Below are 12849 nucleotides of genomic sequence, written 5' to 3'. Positions count from 1 at the left end.
TGAAATGAGCAGAACCAAGAGAACATTGTACAGTAGCAGCAGTATTGTTTTTAAGAACAACTTTGTGACTGAATCATTTTGACTATTATAAGTACCCAAATTAACTACAAAGAACCTATGAAGGAAGATGCTATTTGCACCCAGAGAAAGAGTGGATAAATAGAAGTATGTATAGAATAACACATATATGTATGTATATGTGTGTGTCTAATGTTAGCTATCTAGGGGGGGCAAGAAAAAAGAAATTTACATGATAATTTTATTATATATGTAAAAGGAATAGCAAGTTGTATGTAATAGATCTTCAGCTTCATGTGCAGTCATTTTATTCTACTATGTTACAGAAATACTTGTCTTATTTCTTAAATTAAAAATTAACATAAATATAATAAAACATAACATATGATATGTTCTTAAGTATCCTTACAAATAACTATCAATTTGTGCAAAGTCAATAATAATTTCTATGTATCTCTGGGGAAGATCTGGGAGCAGAAAATCACTATTATGTTTTTTTTTTAATTTTTATTTTTAGTGAGGCAATTGGGGTTAAGTGACTTGCCCAGGGTCACACAGCTAGTGAGTGTTAAGTGTCTGAGGCCGGATTTGAACTCAGGTACTCCTGACTCCAGGTCCGGTGCTCTATCCACTGTGCCACCTAGCTGCCCCACTATTATGTTTTTTTAAAGAAGCAAGCAGGTATTTTTGTTCATGTTCTCAAGAAACTGCAAAATGCTCAATATGTGTATGGTTATCTTTTTACATCATAGCTGACCCTTTATCCGAGAGTAAGGAAGACCAGTGGATGGGTGTCACTGTCCAGAGTCAGGGGCCAGGAGGAAAGGTGGTGGTAAGTACTAAGAAACAGAGGTTTAAGGGACCAGCTATTTTAGACTTTGCTACTGATGACCGTAATGATCAATAGAAGTGGTTTATTTTCTGACATACTTTGAAGTAGGCTTGTCTTGCCTTTAAAAAAAATTATAGGGGCAACTAGGTGGTACAATAGATAGAACACTGGCCCTGGAGTCAGGAGGATCTGAGTTCAAATTTGGCCTCAGACACTTATTAGCTGCGTGACCCTGGGCAAGTCACTTAACTCTTATTCCCCCACCCCATTGCATACAAGTATAAATGGCTAAAACAAATTTATTAATTATAAATGTATGTCAAATATGCTAAATCTACAAGATATTTAAAAATCACAGACCTTGATAAGTTGATATTTACACAATAAATTTGCAGCCCATGTAGGTAAATTGAAATACAAGGTGGCATATTGTATTGAAGGCCAGCCTTGGAATCACAAAGACCTGAGTTCATGTCCTACCTCTGACATAGACTAGCTGTGTGACTATGAGCAAGACATTTAAACTTTCTAAGAATCCTCACTTGAAGTAACTTTCACAGATGAAATAATGGGACTGGACCAAAAAATTTGTAATGTTACAAGAAGTATAAGATTTATAAAAGGTTAGTATGAATCATCATAGATTGAATGAATTTACATTCTTTGCAAAGAGGAATAAGGGGCATTTTAAGAAACAAAGACATAAGTAATCTTCATTATCTAATGGTAGGGGGTTTTTTTTTTGGGGGGGGAGATAAGGAAGAAGGGATGGAGGAGGATTTAGTTATTGACATTTCTAAGTGTTTTCACTGATTTTTCAATACATATCTCCTGGAACCCTGGAGGTTGCCATGGGTTTTATAATAAAATATGAGAAAACAGAGAGTACTTTACCTTTTTAGACTATACATTTCCCCCTTTTTAGGGTAACACATAGTAAGTGAGAAGCAGTGTGTTATAATGGGTAGCTATGGCCTTTAACATGAGGAAGACCTAGGTTCAAGGCCTTCCTTTGATTGTCTTCCTGTGTGACTCTAGGCAAATCACTCAATCTCTCAGGACCTGGCATTTTTGTAACTTGCAGAAGAATTGTTGTTCTCCTTGGTAGAGGGATTCCTCTCAGTGGGAGTACCATATACCAATGGTTTATGTTTATACAACATCCTCGTTATAAGTTCACACACTTAGATACATGCATATATGCATGCATACACTGATGTGTATGCATATATGTGTAAGTGAATATATACACTTATATATGCAAACATGCAAATCTATTTCAAGAATCAGTGTTTTGGGTACATGTGCAAATGTGGCAAGGCTTTCTTTTCTCCAGAGCATAATAAAATTCTAAAAAAAAAGTAAAAAAAGAAAATAATTTCTAGTTACCAATTTGTTACTATTGAGCTGATTAAAAATGAAGAAAATAAGAAGGTATTTTCCATTTCTTCTCTGCATTTTAGGAATTAGCATCTAACAGTTGCAGTTGAAACTTCCCCTTGGGTGAGAACTAGAAAAGTATTTGAGTAGCTAGAAGTGAGTTAGTTGTCATCTCACCAAGGAACTAGAGGATGCCTTTTGATCAGATCCTAAAATGATGAAGAGATTACAGTTATCCCTTCCACATCACAGAAGTTGAGGAGTATATCACCCCTGAGATTTGGAAAATCCATGTAAAATTTCCCTTCATACCAGAGAAGTCTGAATTTTTTCTTTTTCTTTTATGGGGTGTTAACAGTATTGTAAAATTTGGGTTAGGGTATTTGGTCATAAGTTCTGTGTCATCCACCAGCCTTAGTGTGTCATCTGTGGCTTCCACTAAACTCCCTCCAGATTCCCATTTAATTTCTTTTCTCTTCCTTCCTTCCTTCCTTCCTTCCTTCCTTCCTTCCTTCCTTCCTTCCTTCCTTCCTTCCTTCCTTCCTTCCTTCCTTCCTTCCTTCCTTCCTTCCTTCCTTCCTTCCTTTCTTTCTTTCTTTCTTTCTTTCTTTCTTTCTTTTTTGTGGGACAGTGAGGGTTAAGTGACTTGCCAAGGGTCACACAGCTAGCAAGTGTCAAGTGTTTGAGGTCGAATTTGAATTCAGGTCCTCCTGAATCCAGGGCCGGTACTTTATCCACTGCGCCACCTAACTGCCCCCCCCCCATTTAATTTCTTAAGCCAACCTGTGATATATTGAAACCACAGTGGGGAATGTCATGCTGTGGAAGGGATAACTGTATTATAATTCATAGAATTAGCTCTTGTTTTTATTATTCTTGGTCCCTTTGCAGTAGACCGCCTCCAAAGCTTAGAGTTATGAACTATTTTTATAGATTTAATTGTCCCTTTATCTCCTATACCTCACAGACATGTGCCCATCGGTATGAGAGAAGGCAACATGTTAACACCAAGCAGGAGTCAAGGGACATAATTGGGAGGTGCTATGTGTTGAGTCAGTCCCTTACCATTGAGGATGATATGGATGGAGGAGATTGGAGTTTTTGTGATGGCCGTTTGAGAGGCCATGAGAAATTTGGTTCCTGCCAGCAAGGTGTATCTGCAACTTTTACTAAAGATTTCCATTACATTGTTTTTGGAGCCCCGGGAACGTATAATTGGAAAGGTAAGAGAACCTATCTCTTTACAGACAGACATTGTTATTCTCCTAAGGGCCATGGGAGAAACTGGGGGTGGCTGGAATCTGTGTATCCTTTTCATGAAACACACAATTATCTATAAAGAAATTAGTTTCTTTTAGCCAATATTGAATTGAAAACAAATAACGAGACATAGTAAGTAGGATAGGGAAAAGGTAGGGAAAAATATGTGTGTGTGTGTGTATAGATACACACAAATATGTGTGTATGTTTATGTGTATACATAAACTCATACACATACATAATGATAGTTAGACAGACATAATGTATATCTATATACATACATATTTCATTAAGGTTTTTACTTTTGCAAAAGAATTTTTACTTTTCTAGGTTGAATTTTGGGCACAAAACACCATGTCTTGAAGCTAGAGTGGTCATTATCTATAAAACCAGTTTTGAGGATTCAGAGTATTTTAACTGCTACCATAATTCTACAGTGAGGATTAAGTTTATCTAAAGGAATATTTTATTACTAGAAAACAAATGGAGATTTTAATTTTAAAAATAGCACTAAGAATTATCTGTAGGATATTTATTTTGGAAGAAAACAACATCAAAAATCTGTAATGATTTAGCACCCAGGGGCAGCTAGGTGGTGCAGTGGATAAAGCACTGGTCCTGAATTCAGGAGGACCTGGGTTCACATCTGGCCCTCAGACTCACTAGCTGTGTGACCCTGGGCAAGTCACTTAACCCTCATTGCCCCGCCCCCCCCCAAAAAATCACCCAATAAAGGACACATTTTAGCAGTTTTTAGCTATAAGAAAGGAAACCACCAAACAAGGGGGCAGGTTTATTTGTGCAGATGCCAGGGGCAAATGAAATCAAGGAGTATTTTAAAAAGTTGATTCTTTGGCGTGTCTACACCAGACTAAAAAGAATAAGCAAGCCCCGCCCCCCCAGCCGAAGAATGTAACATAGAAGAAGCAAGGGTAGGTTGAAGCAAAATAGCTTATTTTTTTTTCTACCTCTAAATTACATGATTTAAAGGGAAAGGTTCATAATGCCCCATTTTTATTCTTCTTCAAAGTCTTAATTTTTTAAAATCCATGCTTATTTCTTTTTTTATTTGCTGTTTTTAATATGTATATATTATCTGTAGGCAAATATGATACATGGAAATAATAATTTTCCTTTCAGTGTGACTATAATGGTTACCACTATCAAGTTTGATGTCTGACACTCCTAAGTCTTAACAGGAGGTGAATATTTTTTCCTCATCATTATCTGTAAGCATCAAGAAAAGTTAAGGAGTGACAGGTGAATGCATAAAGCTCTGTTGTAGTGGGTGTTTGTTTGGTTGCACCTTTTCCTAGGATGTCATATGCCTATAATAAGGTAAAGTAGTCAGTTCAGTCAGTACCAGTTGGATTAGGAGATGCAGAGATGATCACTTTAAGGAAAAGCTGTGGGTTTGAGGAGACAGGGATGGAGTCAGTTATGAGACTGGTGTTTAAGAAGTAGCAATGAATTTGAAGGCAGCAGCCTTGGATTGATTGGTGTTGCAACTTTTCCACATTCTTTCCCTGTCTCCTTGAACAAGTTGCTTAACTTCTTTCATTTTCTTCAGCTGCAAAATGATCATAATAATACCTGACCTTCCTACCTCACAGGGTTAGCATGAGGATATCTTATGTAAAACAATTCTAAACCATAAAGTACTATGTAACTGTCTGCTCTTATTATTATAAGTCTCGAAATAAGAGTAGATATAGGATGAGCTTATTTCTGGGGTGTGTTTTTGTTTCATTTTGTCTTGTTTTTTTGCAGGAGCAGCAGAGTGTTTGAGTATGTGATACTTTAAAATTAAATATATATTTTTAAAAGTCATAATTTGATTGTACCTTTCTTCTAGAAACTTAAAAGCAGATTTTGATTTTTAATATCACAGTAAAGAAACTAAATTGGTTTTGGTTTGTTTATAGAGGAAGTAAAGTATTAGTTTTTACTAGTTTCTTATATGTGCATACATATATTCTATTTTTTATAGAAGATATGTTTTCATTTTGTTTCATGACATCATAGAGATTTCATTAAGATTCAAGGCATCTATTTTTTTTAAATTACCACAATCCCAATTTTCTTGACTCTTTAGAATTTACATGGATGACAGTAATATTCTTTTCACCCTAGTTATTATGATCCATGTCATCATTATTCTCTCTTGCTTCTTAATGTCTTTTAAACTCTGATCATTTCTCTTCAGTAATCGCATGGAAAATGTGTCAGGAACCATTTGTTTTCATTCATTTTTATCTTCATTCCCCCCCTTTTTTTTTTTTGCCATTTCATTCCTTCAGGAATTGTTCGTGCAGAGCAAAAGAATAACACTTTTTTTGACATGAATATCTTTGAAGATGGGCCTTATGAAGTTGGTGGTGAGACTGACCATGATGAGAGTCTAGTTCCTGTTCCAGCTAACAGTTATTTAGGTAGGAATAAGTATAGATGACAAACATTTCCAGACCAGTTTGGTGCTACATGACAATCCTGTGTCCCTCCTTCTAAAGCTCCATACCCCAAATCTTGGGTAACTCTCAGAATTTCAGGGTTCCTTAGATTCTGCCTAATAAAAGCCAGAGGGAAGGGTACTTATCTACCCTTGCTTTGGTTTGGCAATGGAATTCTACCTGACTTGGGATTCCTTAAAGAGAATAATAATGCTGATCTTTCCCCAAACCGGTGCCCTCCCTGAAATTCCTTGGTATGGGGTGTGACCCTCTGTTTTGTACATAAAACAAAGGCATCATAGTCGTCGGTGGCATTTAATTGTGGGCCATACTGAAATGAAAAAAAAGATAACAAGATATGAAATTTTGTGTGGAGTGCTAACCTTCTCTACCAGACTTCTTTATGAAAGTATTCTTAAGGGTTTCATTATGTTTGGGACTACTAAAGGGAGTGGTAAAGACCATATATTTCTTATTTTGTGATTTAAAATCATTCTCTGAAAGGTAAGTATAATGGGAAGATCTGTAGACCCAGGCCATCCAGGTCTTGGCATGTGAGATTTAGTTTTTAACTTGAGCTTAACTACTGGAGCTATAATGAGGACTTATAAAATGGCGATTATGTATCAATCCATTAATGCCTAAGGCTTTTTGGTATTACTAAGGGCTACTGTAAATTTTTCAGTTGCACTATGGTAATTATAAAAAGGCTTTTAAAACCTCTTAATTCTTAGTGTAAGTTGACGTGAGGAACAGTGACAGTGATTTCATGGCAAAAAAATAAGGAAAAAAATATCAACCAACCAAAACTAAGCTGAGGAATTTGTCTCAAACAAAGAGAAAGAATGAGGATAGAACTGATACAGAGTCCTCCTTGGTGTAATAGAAATAACACTGGGTTTGGCATGAGAAGATCTGACAATGAATCTTGGCTTTGCTACTTGGCATTGGTATGACCTTGGGTAACTCCTGTTACCACCTTGGGCCTTTGATTTCTTACCTGTGAAATGAAGCGGTTGGACCAGATGATACCTGAGGTCTTACCAGTTAAGTCCTACAATCCTACTGCAAATAAGGAAGCTTGAAGGAGAAAATGAATGATGGATTGAAATTTTAGAAAACTACCTTCTATGAAAACTTTGAGCTTGAACTTTATAGACATGTGGCAGATCCAATAAGGAATCACAAAATGGAAGGGAAAAATAAAGCCCTTGACCTGAAGGCATTGTTTTGGCAACTAAAAGACCGAGTTAAAGAGCAAGGAAAAGACAGAAGACAAACCAAATGGAAACCAGAACTGACAAAGATGAAGATCAAGTGAAAATGCCTCAAAAGTAGGAACTGTAGGAGCATTGAAGGCTACTGCTGACACGAACTCAAGACTTTGAAATGAATGAGGTCACCATTTTGTATTTCTGCATTGACTGATTGTGGGACAGGAAAGGAAGGCTGTTGGAAATGGTTTGTGCTCCTTCCCATTGTGAATCATGCCCACACTCATAATACTTTCCAAGTTAAACATTGGTGGGAGAACACAAATTTGGTATTTAGGTGTGTTTTAATAAACCATCCTCACCTTTTATTTTTAAAGTCAGTTTCATTTGGAGATCTATGCAATGTGGGAAATACTAAGCGTGTTGGCCAAAATAGACCTTTGTTTTAGCTTTTAATTCAGTTAAACAGCAAACCTTTATTAATCAGTCAATCAATCAAGCCTATATTAAGGATTTACTATGTGCCAAGCACAGGGCTAAATAATGAGGATACAAAGAAAAAGTAAAAACAGTGCCTGCTCTCAAGGAGCTTGTGTTCCCCTAAATGTTTTGACCACAGTTTTGCTGTCATTTCTAAACATTTACACCCCTGCCTTTGCCTCTTTTTGAATGAATAATCATTGCATGGAATGGGAAGACTCAGTCTATGTAGATTCAACTCGGCTGAAAGGCAAATCATGCTATCTTGTGCATACATAAGGGTGCATCTATTATGTATGGCTCTCATTATAGCATAGCTTATAACCCAAGTGCTGCACTCATTCCAACACCGTCATGAAGTTGAGCCTATAGTTATAAACAGAATAAATGTTTTGTGATTCAAGCTATGTAAATGCTAAACAAGATAGATATTTTTCTTTTGAAGCCTTTAATATCCCTTGAAATTAGAGGATAGCGATGATAATTTTTATCACTTATCACTTTTTTCTCTTGCTTGCGTGTTAGGGCTTCAACAGTAGAACAAGAAAACAAATCCATTGCTGTTGGTTATGTGTTTTTGGCTGTCTGTAGATTTATGGCTTGATGGAAACACTCTCTTGGTTATTATTTTTTGTGAATAAAGGGATAGATATCTGAAGTATGAGGAAGTGACCCCACAACTTAGAGTCAGTCCATTGACTGATGTCATATCTTTGGTTATCTAAAGAGAGACACAACAGTTATCACCTTGTTTACCAAGCATAATTGCTTTTTTTCTTTGATTTCTTCCCCATGTGTGTATACAGGCCTTCTCTTTTTGACCAGTGTTTCCTATACAGATCCTGATCAGTTTGTTTATAAAACACAGCCCCCCAGTGTAAGGGTCGACAGATCTCCTGATGTGATGATGAATAGCTACCTAGGTCTGTGACCCTGGAGATGATGACAAGTAAATTGTCTTGGTCATTTTTTAAAAAGATAAATCCACCTTGATTTACATTGCCAGCATTTTTTTTTTACGTCTCACTCCATTTCAAATAAAACCATAATAAAAAGCTTTTGATGGCAGGGATTTAGCCCTTGAGTGAGTTTCAAAGATGGATTGGTAATGGAACATTCCAGTAAAAACTTCCTATAGCTTTCATATATATGTCATTTTAAAGTCAGCTCCTAATTTGAGAATTGGAACAGTAGTGGTGAAAGTTTCCATAGGTGAGAGAAAATAGAGGCTAAGCTGATACCTACTTGTCTGCATTTGCTATGCTTTTGTTGTATAGGATTAATTTCTCAATTTGAATGGTTCAGTATTGGAATTTATGCCTCAGACCTAACCATGTTACCCCCTCTCCTCAACAATTCTCGTCCCTCTGTAAGTACACACACATACACACACATGTGTATACACACATATGTGTAAGTGTATACATACATATATATATATACTTGTGTGTACACACACATATAGGTTTTAGTACTTATATTACACTAACAGGTTTTAGCAAACATTTTAAAATAATTGGCTACAGTCCCTGTTAAGTTTGTCCCCTGAAAGTTTCTGTGAAAAATCACAACTTATTCACCTCTATTGTTGATACCAACTTCTCAAATACTACATAACGTCATCAGCATTACATCATGCTTTTTTTTTCATGTCCATGACCAAGAAGTAAGCCTCCTTGAAACATCCATGTGCTATCTATTGTGTATTAAAGATTTCTCTTTTGATTGATTACAGAATAGACTGAATGTAGAAGATTTATCAACATAACAAAACCTAATCATTGCATTATATACAATGTGGAATGGTAAAACCCAACTTACTGCAAGGATTCAGCTCTGCTGAAAGTCAAACCATGCCCTCTGTGTGTATACACAAAGATGTTCTGTATTATGTTTGGCTCTCTTTTTAGTGTATCCTATAAGCTAAATGTTGCACTTATCCCAATTATCATCATTAAAAGGAACTTACAGTTCCATTTATAAACTGTATAAATGCTTCATGCTATGTAAATGCTAAACAGAGGAGATATTTTCTTTTTGAAGTCTTTAATATCCCTAGAAAGCACTGATAGTTCTTATCATTTCTTTTCATTTACTTGGATGCCAAGGCTCTTGACTCTGTAGTCCATTTATCAGAATAAGGGGTGGGGTGGGGCAGGGAGGAGGTGGTAATAGTGGAAACACCAGTGACACAAGCCTTTCCTATAATAGAAAGTTGTTGTGAGATTGTGTATCTCTGTCTTGCTTTCCTAGGTTTTTCACTAGACTCAGGAAAAAGTATTATCTCTAAAGATGAGATCACTTTTGTGTCTGGTGCGCCAAGAGCCAATCATAGTGGTGCTGTGGTTCTCCTAAAGAGAGACATAAAATCTGCACATCTTTTGACTGAGCATCTGTTTGAAGGAGAAGGGCTGGCCTCTTCGTTTGGCTATGATGTGGCAGTAGTGGACCTCAACAAGGATGGGTAAGGATTTCTCAATGGAATATTTTTGTCATATACTAAAAAGCATTGCTAACTGGGTCTTAGGCAGGACTTGAAAATAACTCTTCAACTTTTCTTGGATGGAATTGTGGTTTTTTCCCCATTAAGGATTTTCTTAGTTCTGCTGACAGTTTTTTACTAAGCTGCCATCTTTTCTCCATTATTTCTGCTATTTGGAGAAAATGCATATGATAACGGTGAGCATCGTCACATTTGTTTGTACTTTACAATATGGTTTTTATATTAAATACCATTGACCAGATATGTTTTAGGCCTGCCTAGTTTTCTAATGATCTTGAGATATTAGATCCCTCTGAACTTGCACTGCTGCTTGATTAAAAAATAAAAGGAGGGGAAGCTAAGTGGCGCAGTGGATAGAGCACCAGCCCTGGATTCAGGAGGACCTGAGTTCAAATGTGACCTTAGACACTTAACACTAGCTGTGTGACCCTGGGCAAGTCACTTAACCCCAATTGCCTCACCAAAAAAAAATAATAATAAAAGGAAATAAAATTATAAAAAACAACAAAGCAGCTCAACATGTAAGCCTTTGCAGATATTCTGTGACACTGGGGTTCATAAGGAGTAGCCGGAATATCCCAGAATACCCTGGAGAAAGGAGGACTGGGAATGAAGAAGGAGAAAGATTGTGTGGAGGCTTTCAGCATTCAGGCCACCTTAGATGTGGACTTTCATTCATACTGAGAATTCCATTCCAGTGTACAGCTATCTTGAACTTGCTTTTGGACTAAATTAACCCCAGTAGTACCATGATCTGTATTACTTAGTATATGGTACCTAGGATTGCTGTTCATCTAATGCTGCTGAACGTCTCCATCAAAGTGTACTTTTGGCATCTCAAATTAAACACATCCAAAATAGGACTTATTATCTATCTTTACACTCCAGAAACCTCTTGGTCCCTCTTTCAAACTCTCCTATTTTTGCTGTTGAGGTTGCCACCATCCTATTGGGCATCCAGGTTCATCCTTAGCTCTTCTTTACCCTACATATCTAATCATTTACCAAATGTCATCAATCCTATTCCATATTTCACGTCCATCCTCTTCTCTCCACTTAACAAGACTACCACCTTCATTCAGACCTCTCTCACATTGTGCCCATACTATTACAATAACTTCCTAATGGTATCCTTGCCTCTAGTCTCTCTCCTCTTAAATCATTCTTCACACAACTACAAAAATAATCTTCCTAAGGCATATGTCTGACCACGTTACACCCCAGTATAAAAACTCTAAATGACTCTAGGATAGAATACAAATTCTTCAGCTTGGCACTCTTTTTTTCTAACCTTATTTCATATTGCTCTTCCACCCTAGCCCCAGTTGGTCTATTAACATTTTGTTGTTGTTCAGTCATTTCAGTTGTGTCTGACTCTTTGTGACCTCATTTGGGGTTTGCTTGGGAATAAGACTGGAGTGGTTTGCTATTTTCTTCTCCAGATCATTTTTTTTTAATTTTTTTTTTTTGGTAGGGCAGTGAGGGTTAAGTGACTTGCCCAGGGTCACACAGCTAGTAAGTGTCAAGTGTCTGGGGCTGGATTTGAACTCAGGTACTCCTGAATCCAGGGCCAGTGCTTTACCACTGCGCCATCTAGCTGCCCCCTTCTCCAGATCATTTTACAGATGAGGAAACTGAGACAAACAGGGTTAAGTCCCTTGTCCAGAGTCACACAGCTTGTAAGTGTCTGAGGCCAGATTTAAACTCAGATCTTCCTGATCAGCATTTTTTAAGTCATGTTCTGCACTAGGCATTGCATTAAGCACTGAGGATACAACAAAAGTTAAAAAGGTCCCTGGCCTCAAGTAGCTCACATTCTAATTGGGCAGACATTAATAACTAGGTTCCTACAAGATGCAGAATGCTTTGAGAGTAAGATGTAAGAAGGCTAGAAAGGTAGAAATGCATAAGATTGTAAAAAGCCTCAAATACTAAAGAGAAGATTTGATATTTGATTCTGGTAGTAATTTGATTCTGGTTATTGGAGTCTATTAAATTGGGAATAGGGTGAGGTGGTCAGAATAGACCTATGCTTTAAGAAAATCACTCTGGCCACTGAGTGGAAGTTGAATTTGTTTTATGAACTGTCTATTCCATCTCCTGTCTCTTTGCCTCGCCCAGTGTGACCCCCCACCCCCATACTCGGAATGCCCTTCTTCCACTCAGAATCCATGGATCTTCCCGCTTGTCAGAGACTCTCTTCAGGACTCAACCAAGATGCTACCTCCTGCAGGAAACCAATCCCCAGCAGTCTGGAATGCTCTCACCCTCCTTAAATTATTTCATATGTACCTATCTGTACATATATCTCCTCCACAGAATGTGATCAATCATTAACAATCAACAAGTATTTATTGAGTGCCAGTTCTGTGCCTAGCACGGTGGTAGGCATTGGGGATACAAGTGTTACAGAGAATGAAGCAATCCCTACTTATATTTTTTTTTTGGTGGGGCAATGAGGGTTAAGTGACTTGCCCAGGGTCACACAGCTAGAACGTGTCAAGGGTCTGAGGCCGGATTTGAACTCAGGTCCTCCTGAATCCAGGGCCGGTGCTCTATCCACTGTGCCATCTAGCTGCCCCAATCCCTACTTATAGTAAGCTTACGTGACTAATGGGGTATTTAAGCATATGGAGGACATATATAAGCATATGTAGAATTAATATAAAGAGAATAAATACAAAGTAGTTAAAGACAAGGTAGTTTGGGAGG

General features: G+C 37.3%; 1 protein-coding gene across 1 annotated transcript in view; it reads left to right on the top strand.

Annotated features, from left to right (window-relative positions):
- The window catches only part of ITGA6 (integrin subunit alpha 6), a 99683-nt gene that overhangs the window by 57377 nt on the left and 29457 nt on the right, over positions 1–12849 (top strand). Inside the window, 5 exon segments of the mRNA XM_043997948.1 lie at positions 771–850; positions 3198–3453; positions 5791–5922; positions 8441–8557; positions 9888–10098. Of these exon segments, the coding sequence (XP_043853883.1) occupies positions 771–850; positions 3198–3453; positions 5791–5922; positions 8441–8557; positions 9888–10098 (796 nt within the window).

Source organism: Dromiciops gliroides, chromosome 3 (genome assembly GCF_019393635.1).
Source record: "Dromiciops gliroides isolate mDroGli1 chromosome 3, mDroGli1.pri, whole genome shotgun sequence".
Lineage (NCBI taxonomy): Eukaryota > Metazoa > Chordata > Mammalia > Microbiotheria > Microbiotheriidae > Dromiciops > Dromiciops gliroides.
The sequence above is the reverse complement of the archived record's forward strand: the minus strand, read 5'-3'. Positions and strand labels throughout refer to the sequence as shown.